General features: G+C 44.0%; 1 protein-coding gene across 6 annotated transcripts in view; it reads right to left on the reverse strand.

Annotated features, from left to right (window-relative positions):
* TRAPPC10 (trafficking protein particle complex 10) overlaps positions 1-11,535 on the reverse strand; it is a 79,065-nt gene that overhangs the window by 31,584 nt on the left and 35,946 nt on the right. For 5 of the 6 annotated variants that reach the window (XM_006036747.3, XM_025193075.1, XM_025193077.1 and 2 more), the window contains 3 exons: positions 9,975-10,086; positions 8,434-8,681; positions 4,660-4,806 (listed from right to left, as the gene is read on the reverse strand). In XM_006036747.3, coding sequence (XP_006036809.2) covers positions 4,660-4,806; positions 8,434-8,681; positions 9,975-10,086 — 507 coding nt within the window. The remainder of the gene's footprint in view (positions 1-4,659; positions 4,807-8,433; positions 8,682-9,974; positions 10,087-11,535) is intronic. The other variant, XM_025193074.1, reaches the window with a different exon arrangement.

Raw genomic sequence — 11,535 nt, forward strand, 5'->3', positions numbered from 1 at the left:
GCTTTGGGGAGCCCTGTGGAGCTGGGCAGAGCAGCTGTGGTGGCTCTGCACTGCCGCCACCAGCTTTGCATCCAGGTGCTTGCTACCCCCTCTCCCCCTGCCACCGCAACAGGTGGTGGTGGCAGCAGCTTGTTTGGGTTCAGGACACATGGGATTGGAGAGGGGGCAGGGCCCCACATGAGCTGATTTGCCCTGGGCCCCACACCCTGCTCGGGTCAGCTCTGGTTGTTGGCAAGTGAACTTGCTTTCAGACCAAGGCTGTGCTGAAGGCACTCGATTAAAACTCCTACACACCAATAAAGTGTCATTAGCAAGCCCTGGGGAGACTGAGGAAAACAAGGGAACAAGAATGTCGTGAACAGATCCAGAGACAGCCCCAAACAGCCTAGAAGTAGCATATGGATTGGTGAGTGAACAAATAACATTATGTATAGCCAGTATAATTTTGATACAAGCATAACAACATTTTTAATGCAATATTTCCTTGATGCATTAGCATTATCATCTGGTTGGTGCATCTAATTGACTTCCTTATCTATATATAGATATATATATGATTTTTAGATATTTACATACGTTACACCCCCCCCACCCCCACCCAGATAAGCAAGTCAATTGGATGCACCAACCAAATGATTATGCTAATACATCAAGGAATAGCAGTCGGGAACAACATAAACCTCTCTACATGGTTTTCTGACCTCACAAAAGCCTTCGACTGTTAACTGAGAAGCGCTGTGGAGGATCCTTCTGAAGTATGGATGCCCACTAAAATTAGTCACCATTCTTTGCTTGTTCCATAATGGTACATGAGCGGTGGTTCTCAACCTCAAAGGGATCTGTGGTAGATCTGTTATTAAGATAGGAGTTAAACAAGGCTGTGTCATCACTCCAACACTCTTCTTGATATTCCTTATTGTGATGCTACATATGATCACCAACAAAGTTTCAGTCGGGGTGGAGCTAAACTATCGAATGGATGGTAAACTGTTTAATCTCAGCCAACTCCAAGCCAAAACCAAGACCATCCTAAACTCAATCATCAAGCTCCAGCAAGCTGATGATGCTGTAACGTGCACTCATTCAGAAGCAGACCTTCAGGCAGCTGATGTCTTTACTGAGGCATCCAAGAAAATGAAAGCGACACTTAACATTTAGAAGACTAAGGTCCTCCATCAACAAGCTCTTAATAAGCAGACTCCAATTCCAGTAATTCAGGTTCATGGTGAGACTCTAGAGAATGCTGAGCATTTCCCATGGTTCATAAGCCATCTCTTGCAGAAGGCAAAGATCGATGAAGAAATCCACTATTGTCTCAAATGTGCAAGTGCAGTCGATCGCAACATTAAATCCAAAACCAAGCTCATGGTTTATCAAGCAGTCGTTATCCACGTTACTGTACAGAATTGAGAGATGGACAATGTACAGGAGACATCTCAAGCCACTGGAAAAGTACCATCAACACTGCCTGCAGAAGATCCTTCAAATCCAGTGGGAAGACAGACACACCAATGTTAGCATCCTCTCACAAGCAAACACCACAAGCATTGAGATGATCGTTCATCTGATATCAACTTCACTGGGTCAGCAATGTCCTCTGCATGTCTGACTCCAGACTCCCAAAGCAAGTTTTATTCTCCCAGCTCAGTCGAGAAGGGCAGAGAAAGCACTTCAAGGATGTCCTCAAGGCCAACTTGAAAAAAAATGCAACATTGACATCAACTTGTGGGAGAATATCACCCAGGATCACTCCAAATGGAGGAAATATGCTGCAAGGATCTCAGTAATTTCAAACCTTACTATGACAACAGGAGACAAAAACAGGAGTGGCAGAAACAACATGCTGCAGGCCAGTTCAAGAACCTAGAGCCACCTACCCTGCACTGAAACACATGCCCAAGCTACAACAGAGTCTGTCAATCCAGGATAGGCCTTGTCAGCCATCTTTGGACCACAGATAAGACAATTTTGGAATCCTTGACTGTCAAGGATTGATGATGATGATGACGCCAAAGACCACGGTAGGTTTGTAGTGGAAAATGCAAATAACTTATGGACAGTAGTAATCCTTGGAATGCCTTACTAAAATCTGCAGTTTAACCTCAGAAGACCAACCTAGCTGTGTGGGAACCACAGAAGGAAAACCTAGGGCAGGAATGTTATTATTTCCTAAAAGATATGAAAGATCAGTTACTAAGCCCTGCCCCTGCAGCTACTCAAACAACTAAATTTCACCTCTTCAATTTATAAGCATTCAAGAAAAGACTGAAAGTCCCTGACCCAACTTAGAACTATGGCTCAATAGTGGGATCTTCCTGCTCCCAATGAAAATGTTGGACAGATGTATATTCCATTAGCTATGGATTTTACTGAGTACGAGTTATCCAATCAGAGCCCTTTGCTATATCAAGAGCACTATAAAGAAAATTAAAATGGAAGTTTATGCATGACATAATTGGGCAAAATCCTTTAAACTGTCCAGAATTAAGAAAGAGACATTTTAGACACACACTAATGGGAAGAACAGGACTGGGAATGTCTGTATGGAACTCTCTGAATATTGAAGGTCTAGACTTAAGGGTTAATAAACTAGCAACTGGACTGGATGAGGCCATCAAAACACAAGGAAAAATGAACAAGTATATTAAGTCAAATCACCACTATTATTTGAAATACATATTTAAATTGCCAGTAATTTAAAATGGATCACTGTTACTATTAATAGTATTATACACCGTATAAAAGACAATGATGTATATTTAGCTATTGCTGGTGTGATTTATGGTAATCAATCACTTAATCATCTAAATAATGGAATCAGATTCAGAAATAGGATGACTATCATGCTTAATCAACAGTGCTTGGGTTTCTAAGCAAGTACAAAGAAAAAGGAGTGGAGGGAAAGCATCTTCCCTTTCTGGAGGGAAAGCATCTACAATTGGCTAAGCTGGAAAGTATACCTGATAGCCAGCCTGATGAGGCCACAACTGCTGTAATGTTGGGAACTCCCCAATAGGAAGGAAAACCCCAAAAGGTATTTTATGCAAAGTGTGGGGATAATAGCCAATAACACATGTTCAACATTACTCAAGTGTTAAGCTGGTCACTGAAGATAGCCTCAAAATTAAATTAGGCATTTTACAAAAGGAAAAAAAAAAGGAAAAAAGAGCTCATCATTACCAGCTTTGTGAATGTTATGCAGAACTGCCAGATAAAAGTAATGCCAAAAGATTGGGCTCAACTAGAATAAATACATCTGGTCAAAGAGTTGGTACAGCTCAAAGACACTATGTTCTTTGGAATCCCACAACTTCACCATAGGGAGAGAAACATGCCTATGAACCATGTAACCAATGTGATTTATATCAGGACTAATTTTCTGGCCTAGTGGCAACATCAGCACCCTGCAGGAGTAGCTGGCCAAGCCAACAAATTCATCTAGACCAAGACCTTGTGATGGGGCAGAGTCAGAGATGCATGTAGATATAACCTCTTTGATAAATTACAGAAGTAGGAGACACTGTTGCCAAAAGCTAAATGTCATCCAGATGCAAAAAGGAACAAGCAGAATGTGTGCAAAATGATGCTGCCATACCCTGGTAGAATATTTTTGAAAATGTAAGCCTCCACCCAGTTGTTAGGACACTAGGTTTGGTTTTCATGGAAATTCAAATCATACTCACGACTAGTATAATACACTGTTGGTTAAGGTGACTCAAGACAACAGACGCAGAATAGATTTCAAACAAAGCATGCTTGAACCAACAAATGAAATTTTTAAATAAATCGATATATGGGCTGTAAAACAGGCCAAAAGCTGTAAGAGTTAAAACCTCCAAGTCTTTAATTCTGTGGAAAGAAGGGTGCATCAGAAGATTTGTAGTCTGGTCAAGAATATCCTGGAATGGACAGAATCAGTATAACCTGGCATAGTAGATAAGAAAAATGTGTAGAACAATACAACTAAAACCTGGTACATACATGGGAAGATATGTAGGAACCCTGTAATTAAAAAAGTACACTAAATCAGCAAATTGTAAAGGTGCCTGGCACCAAACGTGATCAATCATGTACGGGTAACAATGTAGGCTTGATGTAAACACTTCTAAATGCATAAAACAAGTTGAACAGAAATGCACCTGGCAATCTATGGGGCACACTTCTGGAAGCAAGGAAAGTCAGGGTTCTCTGCTTTGAGACAGCAGAGATTCTGGGTGCATGTCTCTGGAGGCAAGGAACCCCAACTTTCTCTACTTTGAGATGCAAGCACTTCAGAGAACCTGAGGGCACATGTCTGGAAGTAGGAAAAGCTGAAACACATATGCCGTCTTGGGGCTCCAATCAGCTGGTTAGCAGCCTGAGCCTTGGGATGGCAGAGTTTTGAACTTGCTCCAATGTCATCTCAGGACTGAGATTGACAGACATTCTTCACTTCCAGAGATGCGCCCCCAGGTTCCCAGAGATTGCCAGGGAAGCATCTCTGGAAGTGGGGAACACATCACCCAATATTCCAGAAGGTCAATGGGGAGGAGAGAGGTGGCAAACAGGCAATGTGCTCTTCACCCAATGAAGCAGATCACCTGTGCCAGGACATTACTGCACAAGCTACAGCACATTGCAATTGAGGCCCTCACCTGAAACGCATTATAGCTTGGTTACCTTTTCAGTGGCATAGCTCCATAAGCCAACTGTGTGGGACACATTGGCATCGATCTGAGCCCGATCACAGCAGCCTTCTATTCTCTGCAGGACTTCCAAACAGCTCAAAAATACCCAGCAATCCAAAGCTCCAGGAGGAACAGAGACCTAAAAATGAATAAGAGTCTCATGAAGAAATGAACAACTGTTTGATCTGATCAGGGCAGAGTTTGGCAAAAAAAATGTCAAGACTACACACTGGAGCTTCTTAGAACAACTTGTTCCAAGCACACACAATGACAGACCAACTCTTGACACCTTCCTGAATAATACATAGAAATTAGTTCAGGAAGCAAATGAGAATGAGCCACTAAGAAAATATGGCCCACTCTAATTAGAAGGAATAGACTCACCAGAGTGAGATGGAGAGTGCTAGTAATGAACTTCAAAAAGATTGTTTTTCCAAACAAAGTTAGAGATTTTATGAGGGAAGCAAAGTTAAGAAAAAGTCTGAAATCAATACAATCTTCTTAAAGGATATATCAGGCCTAACTAGCTAAAGAAATGTATAAGTATACTAACCATCATGAGACGGGGTGGTGGGGGGAGAACTGGTCTTTCAAAAAGGCTACTGATAACTGTCACAAACACACAAACCACAACTTAATCTGCCAGTACAGTCAGGTCATAGACAACTAGTTAGAACAGCAAGGTCTAAGAAAGAAAGGCCATTTATGAGAAAGCAGTTAGGGTACTCTAAGAAGCAAAGTATTTAACAAAGATCAGGAACACCGCAAGAAGGATCTATCAAGACTTGCTGATAACACGAAATTATTCTTATAGGGGAAAACTGTGACTCAAAAAAGACTTAACAAAACTATTACCATATTTACCTGAATACAAGACGACCCTGAATTTAGGATAACCCCCCCAAAATTAGATTGTATATATGGAAAAATTATAAATTTATTATAAATTTGCCATATATGGAATCTAATTACTGGAGGATCATCTTAAATTTGTCCCCTCCACTACTACAGGTAATGAGGTAGCAGTAATAGGGCAGGCAGTGGGAAGAAGTAGTAAGGGGGACATATGGGAGGACAGGCAGTGGGGGGGACAGGTGGTAGGGAGCAAGCAGTAGAGAAGCAGTGTGGGCAGGCAGTGTAGAGGCAGAGAGAGAGGCAGGCAACTTGCCCTCTGCTACTTGGTTCCCACCCCTCAACAACTTACTCCCCATTGTGCCTGCCCTCCACAGGCTCAGGTCCCTGCCTCGCCCCCTCCCCCCACCTCAAGTCTAGACCCACCCACCCCCAACCTGGCCCCCCTTAACTTTGCTGCATGGTGGCAAGTTCCATCCCTGCTGCAGCCTGGGGCACTGGGGACAGCTCCAACTTGCCCCACAGTAGCAGTGCAGAACCAGCACTGCTGTTACAGGCCAGGCTGAAGCAAGCACTCTGGGCTCCAGACTGCAGTGAGGACAGAGCCTGCTGTGGGTACATTAAAAAGGTAAAGAGGAGTGCAGCAGAGGGGAAGGAGCAGCAATGCTGTAGGGAGGAGGGCTGAGGATAGGGAGGGCTTGAGGCTGTGGTGGAGGAGTGGCAGGGGGTGCAGAGGTAGTGGGGGCCAGCAGCAGCTGCAATTCCAGCCCCAATGCTAGGTTGGAGACAGAGCTGGAGCCACTGCCTGCCCCCCACCGCCTCATACTCAACTTGTAAAGCAAGGGGCTTGTTCCCTTCCTGCAGTGTTAAATGGGGAAATGCCTCATTTAATCAAGTAAATACAGTATTAAGAAATGACAGGCAAGTACACAATATTGGAAAAATATTAAGACTCAAATTCAGAATGAACTTTTAGCCAGAAGACAAGGAATACTGCGCATTACTCAGTTTAGATATCTGCTACATGTGCAGTGGCTGTTAAACACACAGGTGGATACATTATATTAAAAGGACCAATCAGGAGAAATAGTATGGCACATCCTTCAATGTTACTGCCTCACCTTGAACATTCACATTGAGTTTTGATCACCTCATCTCAAAACGAATACAGATGCACTAGAAAAGTTCCAGAGAAGGGCAATAAAAATTAGGAGGGGAAGAGTGGCATGGGGTGGGATTTGAGATGTACAGTGTAGGAAGTAGCTCCAGTTTACAGAGGCTTAGAAAAATAGACTTCTACACTTTGGAAAGAAGAAAGAAAACGTGAAAGTATAAAAAAAACCCCAAAATGGTATACATGTACTGGGAGCCCCTGAATATTGTGTATTAAAATACACAAATGACATGACTCAAAATTGAAAGGCAAAACACATAAGCCGGAAAAAGAATATTTATAATGCACTTTACAACTTAGTCATGGAACTTACTTCCACAGTAATCTAAAAGACAGTTAAAAGGATTCTTCTTGGCAACCGTCGATCCTCTGGATCACAATGTATGCAACTATCACACCAAGACCTTCAGCACATACTCCTAAGCAAGTGTGTATGGAGGAGTAAAGGCTACCCTAGACCTACCATCCCCGCTTTATACCATTCAAGACAGAATCCAAAGGCCAGAACAAGTTCAACCGTGCAGTGCCTCAATGGTTGCAGCTTCTGCCAGAGAGCAACAGATTAGATTTGCTACCAACTGCCTAACACCTCAGCAAGGGCGTGTTTTTGTCAGGGTGATGTTAACTCTTAGGCTTTCTCCAACCAAAGAGTATCTACAAGGCAGTGGGGGGAGGGGGGGGGCTAGGGTTTTGGGGCACCCTATACTCGCCTTACTCTAGAGATTGCAACATTTTGGTATTATAGGACCTACGCCACCATAAGTAGCCCCACCACATTGCTACTAAGCCCTCCAGTTTCCGGTCATACCCAGACTAAAACGAGTATCTGCAGTGAATGCATGTAAAACTAATAAAGAACAAGAAATTCACAGCATTCAGTACCTACACAAATCATCATCTGGAGTCAAGAAGATGTTTTCCCAGCATAATATAAATTGCTGTTTCTAAAAACTCTGAGTTTGACAATTTACTAATAATGGAATTTGGTCATTTGTTATACACCCAGGTACAAGATGACCATACTGCAATGGAGAGATTTATGCACAAAGAAAAACCTGCTCTAAAAAAAACTGCAATAGGAGAACACCTGTATACGCAGTCGCTTGCTTCAACATGCACTTGTTGCCACAAGTTGATAGAGACAGCCAAAGAAAGGAGGTTAATATAATGTTTGGCACCAAATGGAAAGAGAATAAGAACAACAACAGATGGTCAAAAAGAATGCAACTAAAGTTGGCAATAACAGAGCACAAGTGCAGAAACTGTTTACCATGCAGAACTACATTTTGTAGCAAATTGCTCTATACAAAAATGTTGGCTTCCCTACCTTAATGCCTAGAGACCTCTATATTGGTTATTGCATACAAAGCTAATGTTTTGGCAACACATCAAGCCATTTGCAATAAACTCAAAAGAGTAGTAGATGAATTACTTCACCTATTTCATGGTAATCTTCATTTTTCAGATAAAAGCCCAAACATTTTAAATACAATATGATCAACATACTACATCCAAAAAACTAAGCCTTTCATGAGCTCCAAGTTATCTTCCAAAGGGCAATACTCATGTTTATTTTTAAATCACACAGTTATCTGAACTGTAGCATATTATAAATTTAAAGCGCATCTATCTATAGCATAATTTAGGTACTATACCATCAATGTTTAATAGCAGTGCTGTCTGTGACCACTTCTTGGTCGTTAATTAAGAAATACTAGATAAGGGATTACATCAACTCACTTCAAGTAGCTTGAGCTCCTGCACACAGTTGTGAAGAAGCTCCAACGCTCGCTGTGACACCTCCCACGGTCTCTGCAAGAAGATTAGCAGCGTACATTGTCGAGAAAACAGGTAACTACGTAAGTCCAACAGAGTGGCTTCTTGATTCTGAATGAGCTCCCGTTTCTCCATGTCTATTGGTTTACGTAGAATCAATCCATTCCAGCTCCGAACTGGCTGGCAGAAAAATGTCAACCAATTTGCTCCATCTAAATAAAAAAAAAAATATATAGACAACATTTTGCAAACTAAATAATTTCACTTAGCTAAAGCCTCTTTACCCACTACCATATTGGGGCCAAACTTTTTGAACTTGTATCACATCACCAGATTTAAGCATAGGAATAAACTGGCCTAAAATTTTAGAAGTGCTGAGCTTCCACAGCTTTCACATAGTTATTTGCTGTAGGTGCTTAACATTTAGACATCTGAATTTTCAAAATGTTGACATAATTACATATTTGATCTTTATATTGTGGCCATGGGTGACTGGTGCCACTTTAGTTAGGGGGGGAGGGGGCACATGCCCCCCCCAGGGGCCAGTCCCGGGGGGGGGGGGGCCCCCCCCCTGTGGCTGATCCTACCAACCGCTGCAGCTGCTTCCTCTCCACTCCCTGGCTGGCGCACTTGCAGGGGGGGCACCAGCACTCCCACCTGACCCCCCTGCCCACGCCTAAGCAGCAAGCATGGCCAGTCAGGGGGTGCACATGCACTCCCTATGTATCACCACTGATTGTGGCCAACTAAATAAGAAAACTGGTTTGCAGTGTATTTCTGAGTGATAGAACTATTACTGTACATGTAAATAGAGAAAGGAATTTGAACTTGAGGATAATTTAAATATTAAGAAAAAATGGAGACATATTAAACTAGGCTCTGGGAACAGTTAAAGGTCTAGAAGCAGATGAAGACACAATATTATATAGCAAGAAGAAGGGGGAGACCAGTACTGAACTGACCCTGAGAACAAAATTTCATTTTTTCCTATGAAAAGCTAGTTTTAGGCTCCTCTTATGTAGGGGACTTCCAAATTCACAATTTCAATGCCTGAGAAAATCGGGGGGGGGAAGGCTGCAGCAGTGGAAGCTTATGGAAAAATATCAGATGGAGCCAGCACCCCTCAGTGTGCTGCAGCAGCCTGGCAGGGCGGCAAAAAGCTTAGGGGGTGCTGTCCACTTGAAGGGCTGCGGGCAAGATGACTGCTGCTCTGCTACTCCCACACTTTGCCACTGATTGGCTGCAATAGCTGCCTGTCACGTGGTCCTGCCCCTCTCCATCAACTAGCAGGAGAGCAGGGCTGCATGATGGACAACCCTTGCAGCCAACCAGTGGCAAAGCCACATGACATGCAGCCAAGGGGTGGGGCCACTGGGACCCCTCAGCCAGGGGGAGGAGAGGGAAGACCATATTTAGGGCTCTGGCATATCTTAATCTGAGTAGGGCAGGAAATGTAATGAATTACCCTAGGGCACACATTCCCTTCCTGATTTAAACGTGCTTACCACCAGCACCAAAGTTGACAACATATTGAGAGAACAAGGCATCCAGTTCGTCATATTGCACCAGGGCATCCTCAAACTGCTGCAACATCTCAAAGACAAAGGCCAGTTCTTCCTTTTAACATGCAACCAAAAAAGGCACAGGTTATCAAGAGTGTTGTAGTCACATTCATATTTTAAAAACAAAACACAAATAAACAAAAGAAACTCTGAAAAGGACTTTCCCCTATACTTGACCCTGAATATTTGAGCAAATGTACAGTATATTTTTGCTGTAGTTATATCACCAAGTCCCTCTGTGGATATAGTTTTTCCAAAAATACTGCTCTTTCCACAGGGAGTTACAGTGGTGTAATTATACTAGCAAGTTTCCTGTCTATTCAAACCCTAAATTCAGTACAGGACAGAATTCATAAGATCTCGAAAACAAGCTAGGAATTCTCAATTGCAAGAAAGCTCCTGAAAACTAAAAGAGGTTATGAGAAAATACTGGCTACTTCCATATATCAAATTCACCCTAATCCAAGATTACTTCAAAATTAGATTCTATATATTAAAAATTATGAAAGGTGCTATAATTTCCCATATAAGAAATTAACTAGTGGAAAGTTGTCTTAAATTCATCCCCCTACTGCTGTGGTTCGGCTAGTAATAGTGGAGGTTGAAGGGCTAGACCTGGCGTGGTCAAAGTCTGTCCCACAACCCAGTTCAGACCCAAGGCAAACTCCATTTTCCACCAGGTCATGCCTGCATTGCTGCAGCTGGTTTCCATGCAGACCCCAGGAGCAGTGGGGCCGTGACACTGGGGCCAGGGTTTCAATGGAGACCAGCCCGAGCAGCACTGGCAGGGTGCATGGCTGGGTGGGGAGCTGCTCTATGGCTGGGGCCAGGATTTTTGCAGTGGTGACAGTGTGGTCTGGAGCCAGGGCAGAGTCACGCTCTGCTGCCTCCACACCCCTGCCCAGAGCACATGAGCAGCAGATCACAGCTCTGCCCCAGCTGTCACTGCCGCAAAATCCTGGCCCTGGCCTTGGAGCACCTCCTTGCCCAGCCTCTACGCCCTGCCAGCGCTGCTTGGGCCAGTCTCCATGGAAACCCTGGTCCCACAGTGTCAAGGACCAGCCAGGCCTGGGGTCTTCACAGAAACCAGCTGGAGTGACAGACAAGGGCTGCTGGGAAATGGAATCCAGCCACTGGCCAGACTAGCCATTTTGTCCAGCCCTGAGCTAGACCCCACTCCTTTGCCCTCCCTGACTATCACCCCTGCCACTTGCCCCGCCTGGTACCTACCACCACTAAGCACCCCCTGCCACATGCCCCCATTCAGGCTGCCCTGAACCTCTGCCACCCCTTTTGCCTCCATGCCTGTCCTCCAACTCCCTACCTCCCTCCACCTTGCTCCCCCGTGCTGCCTCCTCTCCCCTCCAGCTTACCTTCTGCTGCCCCAGAGCCAGAGCAGAATTGTAGTCAGTAGCAGAAGCAGCCCTAGCCCAGTCCAGCCCAGCCCGATCAGGTCAGGTTGGGGCTGGAGGACCCCAGAAGGTAAGGGGAAGAAGGGGCAGCT

The sequence above is a fragment of the Alligator sinensis genome, unplaced genomic scaffold, assembly GCF_000455745.1.
Source record: "Alligator sinensis unplaced genomic scaffold, ASM45574v1 scaffold1162_2, whole genome shotgun sequence".
NCBI lineage: Eukaryota > Metazoa > Chordata > Crocodylia > Alligatoridae > Alligator > Alligator sinensis.